The sequence below is a fragment of the Podarcis bocagei genome (genome assembly GCF_964188305.1).
Source record: "Podarcis bocagei genome assembly, chromosome: 17".
Lineage (NCBI taxonomy): Eukaryota > Metazoa > Chordata > Lepidosauria > Squamata > Lacertidae > Podarcis > Podarcis bocagei.
In genome coordinates, this window is record NC_138143.1 from 2,612,100 (window position 1) to 2,635,578 (window position 23,479).

The 23,479-nt window shown below is 44.7% G+C and overlaps 1 protein-coding gene across 3 annotated transcripts in view; it reads left to right on the plus strand.

Annotated features, from left to right (window-relative positions):
- The first annotated feature begins 5,575 nt into the window (after positions 1-5,575).
- LOC308577300 (dynamin-1-like protein) overlaps positions 5,576-23,479 on the plus strand; it is a 32,644-nt gene continuing 14,740 nt past the window's right edge. For 2 of the 3 annotated variants that reach the window (XM_081177377.1, XM_081177378.1), the window contains exons 1-10: positions 5,577-5,759; positions 7,263-7,413; positions 8,452-8,498; positions 11,894-11,965; positions 12,067-12,153; positions 15,349-15,511; positions 15,791-15,911; positions 16,127-16,258; positions 16,559-16,765; positions 16,873-16,993. In XM_081177377.1, coding sequence (XP_081033503.1) covers positions 5,658-5,759; positions 7,263-7,413; positions 8,452-8,498; positions 11,894-11,965; positions 12,067-12,153; positions 15,349-15,511; positions 15,791-15,911; positions 16,127-16,258; positions 16,559-16,765; positions 16,873-16,993 — 1,203 coding nt within the window. In that variant the 5' untranslated portion in view covers positions 5,577-5,657. Of the gene's footprint in view, positions 5,760-7,262; positions 7,414-8,451; positions 8,499-11,893; positions 11,966-12,066; positions 12,154-15,348; positions 15,512-15,790; positions 15,912-16,126; positions 16,259-16,558; positions 16,766-16,872; positions 16,994-23,479 lie in introns of all 3 variants that reach the window. The other variant, XR_014003577.1, reaches the window with a different exon arrangement.

Consider the following 23,479-nt stretch of genomic DNA (forward strand, 5'->3'; position numbering starts at 1 on the left):
TCTTTTCTTATCCTGAAACAAAGTTCTTAACCTGAAGCACTATTTCTGGGTTAGCGGAGTCTGTAACCTGAAGCGTATGTAACCTGAAGCGTATGTAACCCAAGGTACCACTGTATTGGCAGAAGGAGTGGCATGTTCATTGGACTGTTAAGTGTAGTGTTGACGTTTTATGTTTCATTCTATACAAAATATATATATATTATTTTTTTGCAGTCGATGGAGAGCAGATGAAGCCTGGATTCTGCGTGTGTCCGTCAGCTCCTTCCTGGAGCATCTCTGCTTGGTGGTGGAAACTATGGACCTGTTAGGGCCTCCTGTGGCTTTACAGATGGTTGCAACAGGAAGCTCCCCCATAGTCTTGGCTGGACTCTGGACTTGCCCATGGGCTACTGATGTCAGAGGTGGCGCTGAACATGCCATCCTTAGAGACAAGCAGCTCGCACCCCAGGCGCCCGAGCGGCTTCCTCCGCTGCTGACTGTCCCTGGCAATAATAGTGGTTTTAGCACTCTCACTGGTCAGAGCTGAAGTTGTTATTTACAACTTTAAAAAGAGATACAACAAATTTTCATTTGTGATCTCCATAACTGGCAATTTTAAATGTTGCTTGTAGAAAGACAGATAGATAGATGATAGATAGATGATAGATAGATAGATAGATAGATAGATAGATAGATAGATAGATAAAACAGTTTCTTAGCATTTTCTTAAAGCGACAGGCTATCCATTTGGGGGCCCTTGGGGCTCCTCCCCCAAGGAGAACCTCCAAAAAGGCACACTGTGGAGGAGAGTTTCCTGGCTCCCACTCAAAGAAGAATTCAAACTCAGGCTGCAGTGTCTACCAAAATCTTTAATGCTCAGATCAGTGTGATACAGGGGCAAAATGCCATTAAAAGGCACAGCAGGTGCTATGCATAGCAAAGCAAGAAAAGACATTGATCCAGGAATGATACAGTACATACCCTGGCTTAGAAGTTAACTCCTCTTAAGCCCCCCCCCCCAAAATATATTTGAGGGGGCCGGGAAACACCCACCCCAAGTCCATGGGCATTGCCATTTAATTGTGTGCCATGTCATGTGACTATGTAGGGCAGGGCTTACTGCCCCCCCAGCAACCCTGTTATTAGGGAGTGGGGCCGGTACTACTTTCTCACCCATGCACAATGATCCTATGTTGAAAACAAACCCATTTGTATCCACTGTATTAATGCGCCAAGGGACTTTTTTATGTGTCCTTATGACCAACAGGTGGTGGAAGGAGCGAGCCAGAGTCTAGTGAATGAGACTGTCCCTGGCAATAATACTGGTTTTTAGCCCTCTCACTGGTCAGAGCTGAAGTTGTTATTTACAACTTTAAAAAGAGATACAACAAATTTTCACTTGTGATCTCCATAATTGGCAATTTTAAATGTTGCTTTTAGATATACAGATAGATAGATGGAAGACAGATAGATAGATAGATAGATAGATAGATAGATAGATAGATAGATAGATATATTACTTCAGTAACTCCCTAAAATGTGTTAGGAGAGGCAATACATTTTAAATTAAAACGGAAAGAAAATAGAAGACCAACAAAGAATCATAATAAAACAGGGAGAGTAAATTGTGGGCAGATGATGGACATTGAGAAAGCCCCCAAAAGAAAGCTTAGCCAAATTTAAATTGAAAACTCATAAAAATACCAAGAAGAAGATTTTAAAGAGAATCAAGAAAAGCAGATACACCTGATGACTAGAAAAGCCAAGGGAAAACTAAGAGAAATGAAAACACGTGAGCGGCGAAATCCAGTTTATTTACCTTTCGACCAAAACGTCTTTGGATGTAATGAGTGAGACTGTCCCTGGCAATAATACTGGTTTTAGCCCTCTCACTGGTCAGAGCTGAAGTTGTTATTTACAACTTTAACAAGAGATACAACAAATTTCACTTGTGATCTCCATAATTGGCAATTTTAAATGTTGCTTGTAAATAAATAGAGATAGATAGATATCTTAATTCAGTAACTCCCTAAAAAGTGTTACGAGAGGCAATACATTTTAAATTAAAAGGAAACTGAAAGAAAATAGAAGACCAACAAAGAATTAATCATAATAAAACAGTCTAATGTTTTCTCTATAACATTTTCTAAAACAATGCAGACCCTGCTCACAGAATTACAGTCTTTCCTTTGTTTTAGCAGGGCTCATATATGAACTTAAACCTCAGACAGCTGATTCACACAAGCAATTCATTTCTCTCATGTTACAGTGTCCAGCGACGAACATTGTGGGAACAAAACCACAGTATTCTGAGGTGTGAGTTGTTGTTGTTGGGCTACAGCTTCCCGCATCCCTGCTGCCTGGGGCTGATGATGGGAGTTGGCTTCCAATGTCTGCATTAAGGACCAACCATGCACATGCCAAGAAGAGGAAACAAAAATGACCGGTTCCTTGTCTCTCCATTGTTTCAATGGTTTGTAAAGCCCCATTCCGGTGGGGAACAAATGGTGCAAAAACACTTGTGCACCATTTTGGCTAGCTAGCTAGCTAGCTAAATAAATAAATAAATTCTGAAATCTCCATCGTAACTGGTTATAAACATGGATCCGTGGGTCAAATTTTTGGTTCTTTGGGGGGATCTTAACCCCAGTATTCCATGGTCTCTTTTTTGACAGCCACTGCCAGAATGAAAATAGCTGTCAGGTGGAAAATGGGGGGAAGCCCTCATTTCACGATCTTGGTTTCACCCAGATATGGGAAACTGCAGGTTTGAATCAACACAGCAGCGTGATGATAAATGGACAGGGTAAGAAGGATAAATTTCTTAGTACATGGTAATTGTTCATTGATTATATCAACAAATTGGCACTGCTGCTATGACCACCTGCCATGGGTGTAGCCAGGATTTCTTTTAGGTGGGGGCAAATTAGGGTTGCCATATTTCAAAGAGCAAAAAATGGTCACAAACACAAACCCTGCAAACTTGGAAGTAGTACCTCGGGTTAAGAACTTTGCCCCAGGATGAGAACAGAAATCGCGTGCTGGTGGAGCGGTGGCAGCGGGAGGCCCCATTAGCTAAAGTGGTACCTCAGGTTAAGAACGGTTTCAGGTTAAGAACGGACCTCCGGAACGAATTAAGTTCATAACCAGAGGTACCACTGTACACTTAAAGTACCTAGACCTATACAATTATGTGTAACAACATGTGAGGTGGCCTTGATTTAAACAGTTGATGTTTCTAGATTTTTATTTAGTGCCAGTAACTGTTTTTTGCAGTGTCATTCAATGGTACAAGGTGCTATTTACCAGAGATTGACATATTGAAATATATTATCATATATGTACATGTTCTAATTGAAGAATAAAATATGATTTAACTACTGAGTTTCCTTATACCAAACCTTAACATGACAATTACTGGTGCCATCACCTTAGAATGGTGAATTATATTTTAAATGAAGATTCGATAATATTCTCATTAATCAAAATTATTCTCGAGAATTTAACATCACTACTTGAGTCCCTGTCAGGGAAAACCGGTGTGTGTGTGTGTGTGTGTGTGTGTGTGTGAACAAATGAATGAAAGGTAGAGGAATTGTTTTGTAAGTGTATGAGCATTGGAGTGTCTGACATGCGTGGGGCTTCAAAGTTTTGAAACCAGAATTGTCAAATGCAAAAACAAGGAAGTCCACAGTAAATACCTTCCTTGCCTTTGGAGGGTCACTTCTTTGTGCCTCAAGCACTCTCTGAATGCCTCACTTATCTGCTTGGCAATTACTTTTTCCTCCTTGGGAGTCTCAGGTATTATTTCCAAAAACACAAACCACCAGATTCCCTATGTTTCCACATCATAGCCTCTGCTTACAACATCAGGGTCAAGCCCCAGGGTATACATCACCCTGTGCAACTGATTACTACTCAGTAATTCCATTTACAAAGGTCATACTTAATCCTGGTTTTCCCATTTACTCCCACAGCTCTAATGTGCATACTTTTCATTTCCCCAAATAATTAGTGGGGAAAACACCCCCCTAATTCCTCAGGCATCTCTTCTGGATTAACAAGTCTTCAGACTTCCAGATAAAGTTTCCTGATATGCTAAGTACTGGTTAGAGGAGGTGACATTACTGCAGGAAGAACAAGGGTTTCATCCACCCTCTACCAGTATATTTTAGAAGTACTGAAAGGGAGTACCAGGAAACTACAGCAGAGTACTCAGCTGCTGTTTCTTTTATTTTTATTCAGCAAGCTAAAAGTAATAATCAAAGCAGTCACACGAGCAGGAAGAATTACAATCATAGAAAGCATATAAAAGTTTGAGTGATGTAAAATATATTCCATAATGGAATACAAAATTCATATTTATACCAAACATATCAAATAATCAGGAAAGTTGTCAAACTCAAATTTAGTGGGAATGTGCCAAAAATGAGATTGTTTGGTCATATAAATCGGTAACTGCCCCCAAGAAGAAGCAAGTCGGAGGGGTCAGCATCGTCCCAAGCAGCATGTACTTTGTGAGTCAGTTTTTCAGAAATGGCTGAATGACTGTTTAGAACCACAGAATCCACAGAATAACAAGATGCAACCTTCCACCATGAGAGATCACTAGATGAGCAGCAACCAACACATATAGAATTAATTGTTGAGAAGTTCAGCATAGGCTCCATCAAAAATTGATAACTTGTTTGCCAACGATAACACCAATCTCCATGACAACCCGCTTCCAGAACCCAGGTCCACAGTTACATCCTTGTAAATTACAGCCCTGCCGGTATGAGGGAACCAGATCCTACAGAATGAACTAGTCGGACTGGGGTTAGAAACCAGCGTCAGACCACCTGCAAGACTCTCCCTCGTGTCAGCAGACGCAGAGCTCAAGGGAGGAGGGGATCGGGGCCGGGAAGCAGTCGCGGGAACAGCGGGTTTTAAAGGTGCGGAAAGGGAAACGGAGAGGATCGAGGGGCTGGAGCGCATCTCCTGCGCATCGCAGGGCTTAAAGCATGCTGGGACTTTTCGGTTTAGAAATGAGGTGAGAGCCGACGGGGCAGAAGCGAGTGAAGGAAACGACGGAGAAAGGATTTTCTCTCACACGTCATGTGACAACTCAGGGCCGTCTAATGAAGCGGAGCGTGACCCGTCTCGGAGTTTGGCGGGCGCCTCTTCCCGCCTTGAGCCTCTGCGGGAGAGGCGCCCCCCCGCCAGCCCCCCCCCCCCCGCTGCTCGGGCGGAGCGGCTCCGCCGGCCGCGTTTCCGGGCGAGGCGTCGGGCCCCGCCTTCCAGAGGCCGGTCTGCCCCGCTGAAGCTTTCTCTATGGTCGGGCTTTTGAAAAAGCCTCTCAGTCGATTGGTGCTCAAGCCGGCCAATGAAGCTGTAGTCCCGCCCCGCCGTCAATCTCGCCGCCAATGGAGCCGACCTTTCGCTTGAGAGACACGTAGGTAGCCTGTAGAGAGAAGCGGTGCTAAGAATGCCGGCCAATAGAGGCAAAGGTCGGGCGAAGCGGGGGCGGCGCTTCCTGGGGGAAGAGGGAAGGGGGCCGCCGGGCGCAGAGGGTCTCCCCGCGGGGCGAGGGAGGGGCGCCCGGGAAGGAGCGGAGCTGGAGCCCTGCCTCCTGCGCGGGTCGGGTGGCGGGGAGTTCCGCCGGGGAGGAGCCCCTTTCCCTCGGCGCCTCCGTCGCCATGGAGACTCTCATCCCCGTCATCAACAAGCTGCAAGAGATCTTCAACACGGTGGGAGCCGAAGTCATCCAGCTGCCCCAGATCGCGGTAGTCGGTTCCCAGGTGAGAAGCCGCGCAGCCCCGCCGCCTCCTGACCCTGCTGCTCGGCTACTAATGGGTGGGGCAGGGAAAAGGGGGATGCAATTATGGATGAAAAGTGTGGAGACAAACAAACAAACCCATCTGGCTGGGTTTCCCCAGTGAAATCAATAGGCAGTAGGAACAGATAAAAGAAAGCATTGCTTCATGGAATGCATAAGCCCTGTTGCAAGGCAATGGTAAAGGCTCATTGTCATGATAGTCAAGCTCAACTTCCAGGCTCTGAGCCGTTCTGTCTTTGAGTACCCTGGAAGGGGTGGGGGGGGGGTATTACATGTGTGACCAGCTAGTGGACTTGCTAGAAACACAGTTGACTGTGTTGGAAATCAAGCTACTGCATTATATGGATTTTTGGCAGGGCTGTTTTCATTCTTGATGCAGTGGCTTTCCCAGTGTAGTGTGGAAGCCTCCAGTTCGACTGACAGCAAATTAATCCCTAGGAATTTTTGTAGAGGCATCAGTGCGTGTCTGATGAAAATGGAAGGATCTGCTAATGATACCGTTCCACATTTAACTCACTTGTGGGCTTTCTTAAAACAGGCGGATCCGCTAGGGCCAGCCCAATGTGGAGAAATCTATTTGGCAATTTCCTCCCCTTCATCTCTCAGTAACAAAATGATAAGAATAACTAACTGATCATTTATTAATGTTTCCCAAACTGCCAACTCACTGTTTCCAATGGTAAGGCTTGCCTTGTCAATACTGGGAGAGAGGGATGGATAGATACAGAAAAGTACAGAGTTAAAAATAGCCTATCATTTCATCAGTGTCATGAAAGCAGTGTCTCCTTCTATGGGATGTAATAGATGCAACTCGGTTGATCTCTATCTCAGTTTTCTTTATATTATCTCTTGATTTTGAAATAAAAAGCCATCCCATTATAGTGGTAGCTATACTACAAGCTAATACTGGTTTTATTATCCTTGTTTAATTGCCATGGCTTCTCTTAGAATTCTGGCAACTTTTGTTGGATGAAGAATTCTTCTAAGAATCTCAAATGTTCACCCTGCCGCAACTGCACTGTTTTCAGGGGTCCCAAGATAAGTGTTAATTAGGGTTGCCATCTTACCTTAAAAAGTGGTCTGTCCTGTTCCTTTCACGGAATAAGTTGTTGTTTAAACTAGTAGGCTGGTGTTTTCAAGGGATGGAAACAAACATTTTTACCTGCTAATGTCTGTAGTTCAGGCTGCCATTCGGTACAAGAGCAAGAGCTGAAGAAAATGTTGGTTGGAACTGTGTCCCCTCCACCTGTTCTATTCATATAAGATGGATACAGTACATTGAGGTGATCTATGTGGTAGCTTTCAAGAACACCAGGAATGCTTTATGTTATGCAGTACAGTCTTCTTTCTCTGTACCAGTACACAGGCTAGAACTCCCTAGAGTGAAACTGCTTCCCTCTTAGGGCAACATTGCATCTTCTTACTACTTTGCATCCTCTGCTTCTAACACTGCCTGTCTCCACAGAGCAGTGGGAAGAGCTCTGTGCTGGAGAGCATTGTGGGCCGGGACTTCTTGCCTCGTGGCTCTGGCATTGTCACACGCCGGCCTCTCATCCTGCAACTGGTGCATGTCCCAACACTCGAGGAGAGAAGGCGGACAGCCAGTGGAGAAAGCGGTAAGACAAGAGCTGGGTCCTCATCCCAGCAGGGGATGCCTGGGGCTTGGCTTTGGTTCTGAGAGAGGAGTGTTGGATCGTGCATGTGGCTAGTGGGTCCAGTCCTACTGAAAGTTATCCAAACTGTTATTTTCCTCCAGTCTAGAGGAGAACTAGTTCTTTTTCCTTGAAAACTATTGAAACTTAGGGATTCCACTAAAGGGTTGAGAAGGTCAGTTCCTGGCAATGCTGCAATGCTCGTCACTGCTTACACTTCATAGACTGTTTTCTGGGGATAGCTGCTGGAGATGTTGGCTTTTGCTAAAGGCAGGACTTCTAAGATGTGTGGATTGGGGGTGGTCTCTGGCAGAGACCCAAACAAAGGCTCAATTTGAGCCATAGCTCAACTCCGTTGTGACTATTAGGAGTTGACCATGGCAAAAAAATTAGTGGAAATTAAACAAAGCACATAACTGAGAAAGAGCAGGTTGCTATCCCCTCCCTGGGTAGCCCCAGCCATCAAGTCCACACCTGGGAGTTCGGGGGCAAGGCTTCTAAGTGGAGAGTTTTAGGCCAGAATGTCCTGAGTGGGAGAGAAGATGGATGCAAGAGGAACTGGGCATGAGTGCCCTATGTTTGAGACAGCCATTTGCAAGACTGATCATTGGAATGGGAATTGGGAGGAGAAGTAGGGCTGGTTTGGATTTGTTTCTTCTAGAAGGCAATGGCTTGTCTGTTTCACAAAGCCAGCATGCTGGGTGGAGTAGCCTGCCTTTGACTGTTGGGAAGCATTTTTGCAATGTAGTATTCCATCTCATGAGCATAGGAGCCAACTCCTAGGGGCTGAGGTCCCTTCGCACCCCCAATAAAATATTTGAGCCCCCCTCGTTAATAGCCATTGCCATTCAAATGGTCTGTGTTTTCTCTGTCTTGTGATTATGTGGGGTGGGGCTTATATGCCCCCCATATTTTATTTCGGTTGGCATCCTTCCATGAGAGGGATGGATACCAAAGAGGTTCCAACCCTGACATATTTTTTCTGGTTTTCTTTGTTTGCAGGTGTCCAGGCTGATGAGTGGGCCACCTTCCTGCACTGCAAGCACAAGGTACAGCATGAGTGGTGTAAAGGGCTGCAGCGGTGGTCAGAGCAGGTCCCGTCCCCTAGGCAGGACAGACAGCTGCCTTGTGACAAAAGTGCAAATGCTTCAGGCTAACAGAGGACTCTCCTCCCAGGGGCAAACTCAATTGTTTCTCCCCTCCCCCAAATCATGGGGGAACAGGGTTTGAGGCATGGGGGCAATCACTGTGAAAAAGACACAGGTGATTTCTAATGGCAGGTCCTCTTCTCTCATGCTCTGCAAGTGAATGACACAAGACTCTTCATTCCATGAAGTGCAGACAAGATGCAGCAATTGGGACAACTCTAAGGAGGAAGAGCAGTTCCTCCTGCAGCATGCCACAAGGAAAATTAACTTCCACCTGGAATGAAACGTAGGGTGGGGAAGGAAAAGAGGATGTTGCAGCCCTTCAGACAGACTTGCCTTGCTCCACCACCTTGTTTCCTTCTTATTTTAAACCAGGGATGGGGAATTCCTGGCACTCCAGGTAGATGCAACTCCCTTCATCCCTGACCATTGGCCATGTGGACTGGGACTGATGGGAGTTGGAGTCCAGCAACATCTGGAGGGACATAGGTTCCTCATTCATATTTTAAATGGAGCTGTAATGTCCCTGTTGAGGGAAAGAGGCAGCTTTGCCTACCAGCCTGTCAACTTTACTCATCCAGTGTTTCCTTCTGTTTTTTGTCCAAAGAGTTCAGGACTTCAGAGTGCCTCAAAAGGGAAAGGACTGGAGGCTGTTAAGCTGGAGACTGAGCTTGCAGCTAGTCTCTTAGAAATGGGAGAATTTAACACACACACACACTAGATGTGTATTTTTTGTCTAAGTTTGAAGCAGTAAGGAATGGCAGGATCTTTCCATTTCTGACCTGGTTTAAAACCTTGTTTGTTAGTATTGACTTCCCTTTTTGCATGCAGTTCTTGAATGACTCTTCTACATATTGCATCCTATTTTTTAAAAAAAACAAAACCTTAATTTTTTTTATTTGCTATGCTTTCTCTTCCAGAGTAAATAATAATTTGTAAATAATAAACCACAATAAAGAATTCTAGAAATGATCTTAAGAAGGGCCATTTTCCGAATCTTGTGATTTTCTGCTCAGTGACGTATTGAGCAAAGAGCCCAATTTCTTCTTTTTCTTTTTCCTCTCCATTCTCACTTCCTTTCTGTTTTTTATATTTGTTTATTTGCTTTTCTGTTTTATCATATCATCAATGCGTAGTATTTTACAGCGAAACACATGATAGTAAGATGATAATTATTCTGCCCATATATCTAAATCTTTTATTAATTTTTTCCCCAAGTTTTCATATAGTTATTCTTATAGATGTTATGCATGATGGTTTGTTGATACCCACACTCCTAAATACTTCACTTTTTATCTATTTTCCAGCCAGTAATTTCCTCTAATTTCATTTTAAATGTTTTTAACTAACATTTTGGTTTTAAAACTCACCTATTTTCCAAATTCAATTATCTCCTTTAATAATTCTAGTATAACTTCTAGAGGTTGTTCCAGGGTTGAGACAATATCATCCACAAAAGCTATTGTTTTATCATTTTGTTTGCCCACTTCCATTCCCCTAATTTTATCATTACAGTGGAACCTCAATTTTTGAACGTAATCCGTTCTGGAGGTCCATTTGACTTCTGACACATTTGAAAACTGAGAATCAAAGGGCTGTTAGCAAGTTCAGTGGGGAAAATGGAGAAATGCCACCTCAGAAGCCATTGGACTTCTGAGGCGCGTTCAAAAAGGGAAGCATTCACTTTCGGGTTTTCAGCGTTTGGCTTCCGAAATGTTTGGCAGCCAATACCTTCGAAAACTGAGGTTTGACTTTATTCCTAATATTTTACAATAAAATTTCAAAGGTAAGGATAAATAATAACGGAGAGAATGGACACCCTTGTCTTGGTCCTTTTTTGATGTTGCATTTCTCTGAGATGATATTGTTTATTATAATCTTTGCCCATTGTTCATTATATAATGCCTCTTAAGAAGGTGCCACCTTCCATTCTTTTTAAACACTTCTTTCATAAATGCCTAGGAGATATTGTCAAATGCTTTTCTGTGTTGAGGAAGATCAGGGAAGCCTGTTTTTCGTTATGTACTTCCAAATATTCTATTATATTTCTAATGTTCCTTACGTTATTTTTCCATTGCCTATCTGGTGGAAATCCTGCTTGATCCTGGATCAACTCGCTCAACACTTTTGAAAGCCTATTTGCTAATATAGTCGTAAATAATTTATTGCTCCTCTCCATCTGTACCTGTCTTCTCTCCTTCGTCTACTTCCTTTTGTTGATGTTCTGCTAGTTCTCCAAAGTCTTTTTTATATTTTCTCATAAATGATTTGGATTTCTGCAATGTTAACTTCTCCTTCCTGCAAGGACCCTCTTTACGCTTCTCCTGAGGGGGGGTGTTTTCTGTGTTGTCATCTGACTTGCCTTTTCCTTCTTTCTATTAAGTCTACCGTAGCTTCATTATCCCCTGGTGTCAGTCACCAGTCACCTTTGATTTTTGTCTAAGTTGTTGTAGATTTTTACTCCTAACTTTCTCCTTAGGTGAAGCTTGGGGCACTCCAACATGAATAAAACCACCCTTTATTAGGATATTGTTGTTCTTTTTAAAGTCCAGTTTGTAAATTATTTACTGTCCTCCCTTTCCCCCTGTTTTCCTGCTTGCACGCAAGTATTTTCCAGATTCTGTAATTCCCCCTTTATATATGAATGGAGAGGGGAGATAGGGGGTTGTCTTGCCCCTGAAAACACAGGGTAGCAAATAAATAATAAATAAATATTAGGCCTTCTCTTCTTTTTTTTAAAAAAATACTGTTATATTTCCTCCTTGACACAAGTCTGTCTTCTGAGTTCTGTGTGTCCTCTTTAGACATAAAAAACAGAAACATGCATAGGAGGGGAGAAGGTTGTTACATTCTAGCAGTTATCTTTACTTTCTCCTATATTTTTTAATATTTGTTACTCTTATTGCTGGATTTTCCACATTATTATAGGGGGTTGGGGGTGTCTTCTCTATCAGCCTTTTACTTGGAATTAATGATATTTAAGCCCCAGTTTCATTGCTGTTGTCTAGTATTATTTAGTACTGTCTGTCTCTGTTTTCTGCCCTCCCCCCTATTTTACACATTCATAGCAGGATCTTCGTTATTTTCCTTCGCCCTCCTCAGTCAGATTCCTCCCACTAGTTTTAACTAGTTCCGGAATGGATTCCCTTTTTTCACTCCGAAATTTGTAGCCAAATTTCCTTTTTACCAATGTTCCAGATTCTATCTTTTGGATTTGGCCTTGTTCTTTTTGTTGGAAGCTTACCGGGTTGAGACTGGCAACAGCCAACTCTCTTGGTCCCTGCCTTTCCCCCCAGACTTTCACTGACTTCAGCGAGATTCGGCAGGAGATTGAAATTGAGACGGAGCGGACCACTGGGACCAATAAGGTACTGGCATTACTAAGCTCCTCCCCACTCTGATGAGAACCCTGTTCTTTGAGCTGCCATATGATCTTTCTTTAACTGATTTTTTTTTTTTCTGCATGCAGGGAATCAGCCCAGAGCCCCTGTACTTGAAGATCTACTCCCCACATGTACTCAACTTGACACTAGTTGACCTTCCAGGAATCACCAAGGTGAGAGGCGTTGGAGAAAGTGGGCAGTTGGCTTCCAGAGAAAGCGAGGAGGTGCTGGCCACTTCCTCAGCAACGCTAACAGTGGAAATTGCAATTGGCAGTGAGTATGGCATTTCTAGCCTTAGAATCAAGTGTGCAGACTTGATGAGGCGGTCGCATCTGCAGGGAGAAATTTTGATAGGGTGCTTCCCCTTTACATCAGCCACTCCTTTCCCTTGCAACCCCTCTGCCCAGCCACTTGCTCCCAGTTGACTGACAAACAGCTGAGAGTGGGAGGGGAGAAGAGTGAGGGCAGGCCTGAGGCATTTTGACACCTGACACGAATTAGACAATTGCATCCTGAGAATTGTTGTACACACACGGAAGAGTCATCCCTATTTCTTATAGCAAAGACTCCTGCAGAAACTGCATTGCTGTTGTATATGGTATACAGTTCAAAACAATAAACAGGTCCGGAAGGGGAAAAGAGGGGATGCTGGCTTCCCCAACAATCTTAGTTTTCTGTGTTTTGAGCAGTAGTGGCAGCCTGCACAGAGGGGCTTTCTGCTCCCTGTACAAGCTGCCACTTCTGTGCAAAACACAGAAAATTAAAGTGGTTGGGGAAAGGGGAGCAGCCAGCAATTGGCACAATGAGCTGTGAACGCTCCACATCTGGGAAAGAAATACATGCTGCACTTGAAAGTAACTCAGTTGAAATACAGGAGGTTTATTTACAAGTGAGAGCGGATCAAGAGCGGGAGAGAAGGGGGAAGCAGAAGACCAATGCAAGGAAATAGGTGAAAATGAAGGCTACAGTTGGTGCACACACTTAACTTCATAGAATCCACTGTTGAACAGCTCTTACTTTCAGAAAGTTCTTCCTGATGAATCCATTGGTTCGAGTCCTACCCTCCACAGCAGGAGAAAGCAAGCTTGCTCCAGCTTACTTGTGACAACCCTTTAGATATTGGAAGGTGGCTATCATATCTCCTCTCAGTCTCCTTTTACCAAGCATACCCAATTCCCTCAACTGTTCTTCATCAGGCTTGGTTCCCAGGCCCTTGATCATCTTGGTTGCCCTCCTCCACACTAGTTCCCGCCTGTCAGTATCCTTAAACTGTGGTGTCCAGAACTGGATACAGGACTCCAGGTGTGATCTGACCAAGGCAGAATAGAGCAAGACTATGACTTCCCTTGAGCTGGACATTATACTTCTGTTAATGCAGCCCAGAATAGCATTCACTTTTCTTGCTACTGCATCACTCTGTTGACTCATGTATGGTCTATTAAGACCCCTAGATCCTTTTCACATGTACCACTGGCAAGCTAGGTGCCCCCCCCCCCGCAATCTTACATTTGTGCAGCTGGTTCTTTATGTCTTGGTGCAGAACATGACAGTTGTGAAATTCATTGTGTTAGTTTGGGCCTAATTCTCCAACCTGTTAAGCTCATCTCAAATCCTAATTCTGTCTTCTGTGGCATTAGCTACCCCTCCCAGTTTCATGTTATCTACAAATTTGATTAGCATCCCCCTCACATGAGCTCCAAGATGGCGTCGTTAGTGGTAGCATCGACTTGAACTCCGCATAAGTTGATGCGGTTTTTATTATTTTTATCAGGCTTTTATCAGCTTTTATCAGCTGCAGTATTTTATCTCTGTCATTTGGCAGCTATTATATTCACAAGGGAAGGGGCATGGGTGGCGCTGTTTGTTAAACCACAGAGCCTAGGACTTGCTGATCAGAAGGTCGGCGGTTCGAATCCCCGCGATGGGGTGAGCTCCCGTTGCTTGGTCCCTGCTCCTGCCAACCTAGCAGTTCGAAAACATGTCAAAATGCAAGTAGATAAATAGGTACCGCTCCGGCAGGAAGGTAAACGGCGTTTCCATGCGCTGCTCTGGTTCGCCAGAAGCGGCTTAGTCCTGCTGGCCACATGACCCGGAAGCTGTACGTCGGCTCCCTCGGCCAGTAAAGCGAGATGAGCGCCGCAACCCCAGAGTTGGCCACGACTGGACCTAATGGTCAGGGGTCCCTTTAACTTTACCTATATTCACAAAGCTTGAGTTAAAAGTCTTAGAGAAAGTCTCGGAGAAAGCCTTAATTAGCTCCAGCTCAACTGAATCTACCAGCTACTTATCAGCAGGATGGAGATTAAACACCCTACGGTGGGAGGACACCGACCCCTCAATTCTTTCGTCTCAAGTCATTTAAACAACGGGCCCAGGACAGAATGCTGTGGCAGCACCGCACTTGTCCATGTTTTCCAGGAACTAACTATTCATGAGCACTCTTTGGGTTTGGTCAGCTACAAATGGTTATCTCATGCAGTCTACATTTCACCAGCTTCTGTGGAAGAATATAACGGGGGTCTTTGTCAAAAGCCTCACTGAAATTAAGACACACTAAGTTAGGGCTGCCACATGTCTGGATTTTCCTGGACATTACTGGGATTTCAAAGGTGGAATTGATGTCTGGGGAGAATTTCCGAAATGTCATGCTTTGTCCTGGATCTTAGACAAGTCTATCAAAAAATCATGTTTTTGGGGCTCAACAACTTTGGGGGTTTGTCTAAAAACAGCTCTTTTGGGGTGTCCTGGTTTTTACTTTTTGAAATATGGAACCCTACACTAAGTCCACAGCATTCCTTGATCCACCAAGCTTGTAATGCTTATGAAAATGTGAAATGAGATTTGTCTGGCATGTTGGACCATCTTTCTTGTTGGAATTGTTTGCATTTGGACCTTCAATATTTCACATTTAAGAAACTCTCATCCACCTTGGACTCCCTTCTCTTTGAGTATATTTGACCATGGGTTCTCATCCAGTGGCTCCTTAAGCTTTTTAAATTGGCTTTCTTAAAGTCAAGAGTACATGCCCAACTACATTCAGTTTTATGTTGCCTCTGTATCATCATTTGTGTATGTAATTGTGAATGTAATGGGCTAGCTTCATGGGGCCATGGGTAGGTGAGCCCAATCCTTATTTCTCTGATTTCTTTCTTCCTATGAGGCTTGGCTTCCTTTCTTCCGGTAAGAAATCTTTGATCTGGCTTTCCCTCTCTCAGGGTGGAAACACAGTTGGAGGCAACTGTATAAACTTCACTCCAGTGCTTGTTGCATTATGATACCAAGCTGGAAAGAGAACCTGGAGTGTGACCTTTTGTGGGTGTCTTCCTTAGTCTTGTAGCAATTTCTAGTCTTTCCTTTGTATACTGCAGGTGCCCGTTGGGGATCAGCCCGACGATATTGAGGTTCAAGTACGGGACATGATCCTGTCCTACATCTCCAACCCAAACTGCTTGATCCTGGCTGTGACAGCTGCCAATACAGACATGGCCACGTCAGAGGCACTAAAGCTGGCACGTGATGTTGACCCTGACGGTATGGCATGTGTTGTCGTGTGCCTCAGTTTAATAGGAGCATGTTTTGGTGGTCAGGAGGTCAGTGCTTGGTCCCCATGAAGAGCAACAGGATGATGGAGCTAAGTTGCTGCACATGTTGGAATGGGGTGAGAGAACTGGGGCAGACCAATAGTGATGGAAACCGAGAGGATGCATGTGTAGGGAAAGGAGGGGGATGGAGCAAGGAATGTGCAGACTAGGGTGGGGCAGAGGGAATAAAGGAAGGAGCAAGCTTTCATCCTGTGCTGATCCTGTGCAGGGCGAAGGACACTGGCTGTGATCACCAAGCTGGACCTGATGGATGCTGGGACAGATGCCATGGATGTGCTAATGGGTCGGGTTATTCCTGTCAAGCTGGGCATCATTGGGGTGGTCAACAGGTCAGTAGTGCTGGATAACAGGGAATATGGGATCTGGCTCAGATTTGGAGTGTCTGATGGCAGAACCCCACTTCCAGTAGGGCAGGACATTCTTGAAGGATGTATTCTCTATTGTATTGGGTGGCATGCTTGGGGGAATAGACGCTTGCTGCAAGACATGACTCCAACTTGTGTAGGTTAGTTTGTTGCTGTGGTCTCCCTGCTTCCTCTACTAGGAGTCAACATGATATCAACAGCAACAAGAGCATCAGTGAGTCCCTCCAAGATGAGCAGGGCTTCTTGCAGAAGAAGTACCCATCGCTTGCCAACCGAAATGGCACACGTCACCTGGCTAAGACTCTCAATAGGTGAGGGGGTGCCAAGGCACAGCGGTTATTGGTGAATAAAGGAGCTGGATGTTGGGAGGGACTGAGTGAGCAGGAAGGGGCTGGCCAGGATCTGGTGCAGGTATCTGGATTATCTGTTTTGCGTACAGAAGGCTCCATGCTCTGAACGCTGGAACCTTTTGTTGATGCATCTGGTGCTTCAGAAAGTCAGTTTCTACAACCTTGAGGTCTAGAAACCTTGAAAGTCTAGGCCAGACTGGTCATCCGTGTCAGCAACTCCTGAGAATGCTGCTTTATTTCCTTCTCCTCCCTGCCTCCAAGGCTGCTGATGCACCATATTCGTGACTGCCTGCCTGAATTAAAGACCCGGGTGAATGTGCTGACAGCCCAGTACCAGTCTGTGCTACAGAGCTACGGGCAGCCCATTGAGGACAAGAACGCCACCTTGCTTCAGATCATCACCAAATTTGCCACCGAGTACTGCAACACAATTGAGGGCACGGCACGCAACATTGAGACATCCGAGTTGTGAGTGACCTCTCTTGGCAGGGCTGGGACTGGGGAGGAGCCTCACAATGTGGATCAGTAAGGGGGATTGTGCACTCTGAAGCTGACCTACTCTCCCTCCCTGTCAGGTGCGGAGGGGCCCGGATGTGCTACATTTTCCATGAGACGTTTGGTCGCACCCTGGAGTCCATTGATCCTCTGGCTGGACTTACAATGCTGGATATCTTGACAGCCATCCGAAATGCCACCGTAAGCCACCATTGTGGAGCTGGGATGCCTCTGAGGCCATTCACCCATTGGCCTCTGCTTTCAGCTTCTTCTCTCTCTCCCATCATCCTATGCCGTCTAGAACTCCCAAAATAAATTGGGAGGCACGTTGCCAAAGAGAGCTTGCATTGCATAGTGGCCGAACGGCAAACTGGGGGTCGGGAGAGGGCAGTCATTCTCATACTCTGCTTGTGGGGCTCCCAGCACAGAACAGGGTGCTGGAAAAGATGGGCCTTTACTGGGATACACCAGGGCTCTTCTTATGTACTTGAGTTCAATTCAAATCTCACCTCTGCCGTTAACTTAGTAGGTGGCCTGAGGCAAGCCACTCTCTCAGCCTCGCTACACACATGCCCTCGGGCAGTCTCTAAGAAAGAGATGGTGATATCGGCCCAGACTGCAGCCTTCTAAGGAGTGAGGCACAGGAACACTTCACCTAAAGCGCTATGTACATGCTACATGTCTGTGATTTGGGATGACTCCCCATTCGTGTGTAGAGGGGAAGGCAAAGACCCCCAGGCTCTCTTGCTAGTTTGATTTTGGGTGGGGGCAGTCTTGAGCCAGGCAAAATGTGTTGTCTAAGTATGCTGAGGGGGTGGAGGCTACATCATCCTGTGGTAGATGTTCCTGATATTCCAGAGGTAAATGATGAGGTGTGTGTCTCAATTTGGCACTTCTGATACAGAGCTGGAATCCCAGAATAAAGCAACAGTTATGGGTTTTTTTTTAATTCAACCCTTTTAGTCTAGCAATCTTGTTGCAATGTGTCCATGCCATTCTTACTTCTACAGCATCTACTCTCTTCTTTGTGCTTCAGCTAAGGGATCCAGACTTGTAGAAAATCCCTCTTTTTCTTGTAGTCATTCATTTGCAGAGCAACCCCTCTTCCGTACTTGATAGTGCCATGACAACCTGTCTTCCCAGAAGTTGCTGTAGTAACCGCCTGTCCAAATTGCAGAGTAACTCCTTGCTGTAATGATACGTATCCTCTCCAGACAATGCTGTAATGATACTTTGACCTATTGGTGCAAGAACCTATGCTCTTTCTAAAGGTAAAGGTAAAGGGACCCCTGACAGTTAGGTCCAGTCGCAAACGACTCTGGGGTTGCGATGCTCATCTTGCTTTACAGGCCGAGGGAGCCGGCATTTGTCTGCTCCGCAGTTTTTCTGGGTCATGTGGCCAGCATGACTAAGCCACTTCTGGTGCAATGGAACACCGACACCAGAGCAGTGCACGGAAACACCAGTTACCTTCCCGCTGGAGCGGTACCTATTAATCTACTTGCACTTTTGGGCATGCTTTTGAACTGCTAGGTTGGCAGGAACTGAGACAGAGCAATAGGAGCTCACCCCGTCGCAGGGATTCAAACCACCAACCTTCTGATCGGCAAGCCCAAGGCTCAGGGGTTTAGACCACAGCGCTACCCGCGTCCCTATGCTCTTTCTCCTACCCCCCAAATCTATAGTAATGTAATAACTGGAGCATTTCCTCTTTCTTTCGGCATACATATAAAAACCCAGTCTTTTGCCCATGTCAAGGTGGCCTTCTGCTCCTCCTCTTAACTCGGGTCATAAGTGTTGGTGGTTTTGCAGCCAAAATAGAGCCACTGAGAAACAAGGGGGGGGTGTAACCACTTTCCTGAGGTTTGCATACATAGAGAAAGAGACACAGACATGAATATAAACTTTTTTTATAAAAAAAATGGGTGGTGAGGTCAGATGCCTGGAACCCTGAACAAGAGCACTTATATGGATACATGGCAACATTTTCTTACAATCCGCACTTATAGAATCATATAATTGTTGAGATGGAAGGGGCCATGTGACTCATCTAGTCCAGCCCCTGCAATGCAGGAATCTTTTGCCCAAAGTGGAACTCGAACCCACAACCCTGAGATTCCAAGTCTCATGCTCTACTGACTTGTATGATTCTAATAAATAAGGCTTTGTAAACCTGAATGTATACTTCTGGCTCCTACTGGAAGCCACACCTCTTCTAATCAAAGCCTGATTTTTATGTTTGAGTGATCCATCACCCTTCCACTATTTATTTATTTCATAGGCCAAGCCCCCTCGGCTTCTGCCCATGGGCAATTCTAGGACTAGTGCCATGTCCTGCAAATGGCTGCACTAATTGAGAGTTCATTTCTGGGCCCAGTTCAAGTGCTCATGTTAGTTCTTATAATGTTGAACAACTTAGGCCCCCAATACTTGAAAGACCGCCTCCTTCCTTACAGACCCTCTTCAGTGTCAAGATTGCTGGAGCATCTGTTTGACCCTGTTTCTCCTTCAGAAGGCAGAATGGGGGTGGTGCTGGGCGTGAGCCCGCTGCCAAAGAACAAGCCTCCGCTACCAACATGATTTTTGGAAAGATTCCTCCCTAATCTGGCTAATTGGACAAACTATGAAGCACTCTCTGCGCAAGATATGCAAATAAGCTGAGACTAAATCAGCCGCCTAAAAAATTGGAACATTTAAAGGTATTTGAATGGCATTTTGATGTTTTTGCAGAAGTTGTGAACGGAAAAGGAGGAGAGATGACCATGTTTTGTTACGATTTTTGTATCTGGCTCTCTGCCCTCTTCTGAAAAATGAGAAAAAGAGGCATGTGATGTTTGATAAAAGACTGCTTTGCGGAGGAAAACAAGAGAATTGGATAAAGTATTGGAAAAGGTATTGTCATGAGGAAGCCAATGGTCAGCTCACATGGTTAACTGCTGGGTGAAACCAGACACACAGGAAAGCTTCTTTCAGTCCTTTTGTTAGAATTTACAGAAGTATATGGAGATCATGGAATGTGCTCCCTCAAAGCTGAGCTCAGAGTGCCCGCTCCTCCCCCGGCAGCTACTATCTGCCCTGACTGGGATGGGGGTCTCCACCACTCCCCCCTGACAGGTGCTACTATGCCTGCCCCTCTTCTACCAAGGAGTGGCTGGGTGATATTGATGACCATCTTTTGACAGTGTTCGGTGTTGCAGGAGGAAGAAATGCAACTACTGCGATTTACAACTCTTTAGACGTAAGAAAATTCACAGCTGGCCTTGCTATGATGGAAGGTATGGAGGCAACGAAGAGACTGAATCAAATGGGACACAGCTTGACATAGTGGCACATATCATAATAGGTACATCTGTACAGAAAAAGAATATGTTTATATGGCATCACAATATAGTGGTCCCTCAGTTTAAGAACAGTCTTATTTACGAACAATTCGGTTTACAAATTCCGCAAAACCAGAAGTAGTGTTCCGGTTTGCGAACTTTACCTTGGTCTACAAATGGAAACCAGGTGGTGGAAGGCCTCATTAGGGAAAGCGCACCTCGATTTAAGAACTGTTTCGGTTTAAGAACAGACTTCTGGAACGGATTAAGTTTGTAAACCAAGGTACCACTGTATTGGAAATCAATGGCCAGGCTGCTTCCAGAACGTTTTTCTCCTCAAGAGCTACTTCATGCTGCAGTTTGACTCTGTTATCTGTGTGAAGAAAACGTTTGACCTTCAGTAGTGTGAGCAGAGCCAGAGGAGCTGCAATTAATCAGCTAAGCAGGGAAAGAACTGACTTGAACAAGGATGAATCATAGAATCATAGAGTTGGAAGAGACCACAAGGGCCATCGAGTCCAACCCCCTGCCAAGCAGGAAACACCATCAGAGCACTCCTGACATATGGTTGTCAAGCCTCTGCTTAAAGACCTCCAAAGTAGGAGACTCCACCACACTCCTTGGCAGCAAATTCCACTGTCAAACAGCTCTTACTGTCAGGAAGTTCTTCCTAATGTTTAGGTGGAATCTTATTTCTTGTAGTTTGGATCCATTGCTCCGTGTCCGCTTCTCTGGAGCAGCAGAAAACAACCTTTCTCCCTCCTCTATGTGACATCCTTTTATATATTTGAACATGGCTATCATATCACCCCTTAACCTCCTCTTCTCCAGGCTAAACATGCCCAGCTCCCTTAGCCGTTCCTCATAAGGCATCGTTTCCAGGCCTTTGACCATTTTGGTAGCCCTCCTCTGGACACGTTCCAGTTTGTCAGTGTCCTTCTTGAACTGTGGTGTCCAGAACTGGACACAGTACTCCAGGTGAGGTCTGACCAGAGCAGAATACAGTGGCACTATTACTTCCCTTGATCTAGATGCTATACTCCTATTGATGCAGCCCAGAACTGCATTGGCTTTTTTAGCTGCCGCGTCACACTGTTGGCTCATGTCAAGTTTGTGGTCAACCAAGACTCCTAGATCCTTTTCACATGTACTGCTCTCAAGCCAGTTGTCACCCATCTTGTATTTGTGCCTCTCATTTTTTTTGCCCAAGTGCAATACTTTACATTTCTCCCTGTTAAAGTTCATCTTGTTTGTTTTGGCCCAGTTTTCTAATCTGTCAAGGTCGTTTTGAAGTGTGATCCTGTCCTCTGGGGTGTTAGCCACCCCTCCCAGTTTGGTGTCATCTGCAAATTTGATCAGGATGCCCTTGAGTCCATCATCCAAGTCGTTGATAAAGATGTTGAATAAGACCGGGCCCAAGACAGAACCCTGTGGCACCCCACTAGTCACTCTTCTCCAGGATGAAGAGGAACCATTGATGAGCACCCTTTGGGTTTGGTCAGTCAGCCAGTTACAAATCCACTGAGTGGTAGCATAGTCAAGACCGCATTTTACCAGCTTCTTTACAAGAATATCATGGGGCACCTTGTCAAATGCCTTACTGAAATCAAGGTAGGCTACATCCACTGCGTTCCCTTCATCTACCAGGCTTGTAATTCTGTCAAAAAACGAGATCAGGTTAGTGTGACATGACTTATTTTTCAGAAATCCATGCTGACTATTGGTGATCACAGCATTCCTTTCTAGTTGCTCACAGACTGTTTGCTTAATGATCTGCTCCAGAATCTTCCCTGGTATTGATGTCAGACTGACTGGGCGATAATTATTTGGGTCCTCTCTTTTCCCCTTTTTGAAAATAGGGACAACATTTGCCCTCCTCCAGTCTGCCGGGACTTCGCCTGTTCTCCAGGAATTCTCAAAGATGACTGCCAGTGGTTCTGAGATCACATATGCCAGTTCTTTTAATACTCTTGGATGCAGTTCATCTGGCCCTGGAGACTTCAATACATCTAAACTAGCCAAGTATTCTTGTACTATCTCCTTAGTTATTCTGGGCTGTGTTTCCTCTGCTGAATCATTTGCTCCAAATTCTTCAGGTCGGGCATTGTTTTCTTTATCGGAGAAGACTGAGGCAAAGAAGGCATTGAGGAGTTCAGCCCTTTCTGTGTCCCCTGTTTGCATTTCACCATCTTCTCCTCTGAGTGACCCCACTGTTTCTTTGTTCTTCCTTTTGCTACGAACATACCCATAAAAGCCTTTTTTGTTGCTTTTAACCTCTCTAGCAAGCCTGAGTTCATTCTGTGCTTTAGCTTTTCTGACTTTGTGTCTACACGTGCTGGCTATTTGTTTGAATTCCTCTTTGGTGGTTTCCCCCCTTTTCCATTTTTTGTACACATCCTTTTTTAATCTTAACTCAGTTAAAAGTTCTTTAGATAGCCACCCTGGCTTCTTTAAGCACCTTCCATGTTTCCGTCTCATTGGTATTGCCTGACGTTGTGCTTTTACTATCTCCCTCTTAACAAACTCCCAGCCATCATGAACTCCCTTTCCTTTTAGTATTACTGTCCATGGGCTCTCACCCAGCACTTCCCTAAGTTTTATGAAGTCGGCTTTCTTAAAGTCAAGAAATTGAGTCCTAGTATGCTTGGGTGCTCCTTTCCGCTGTATAGTAAACTTCAGAAGAGCATGATCACTCGCGCCTAATGATCCTTCCACTTCTACCCCACTAACCAGGTCATCAACATTGGTTAGGACCAGATCTAAAATGGCAGTTCCTCTTGTTGCTTCTCCCACTTTCTGGACAATGAAGTTGTCTGCAAGGCCAGTGAGGAATCTGTTTTTTGTTTTTTGTTTTATAAAATTTTTATTGGTTTTACAAAATTTTTAAAGACAAACAAACACCTAAAAAGACATACAAACACGTATAATTTCATAACATTTTTTCATAAACCTCTTTTCCAGGACTCCCCCATACCCCCCCTTTCTGCATTCCAATGTCCATAATTTTTTAGCAACTTCTAAACATTCCTTTCCAACCTCTGTCATCTTGATCTTTTCTATAATCTGTTCTTATGTCACTGTATCCCTTTTTTTTCCTGCAAACCTCAACATACTAACATTCGTCAAGTTTATAATAGTCCTTAAGGTATCTCTTAAATTTTCTCCATTCTTCTTCCGCCGTCTCTTTTCCTTGATCACGGATTCTGCCTGTCATCTCAGCCTGTGTCATATAGTCCATCATTTTCATCTGCCATTCTTCCAGAGTTGGTAGATCTTGTGTCTTCCAATACTTTGCGATGAGTATTCTTGCTGCTGTTGTAGCATACATAAAGAAAGTTCTATCCCTCTTTGACACCAATTGGCCGAC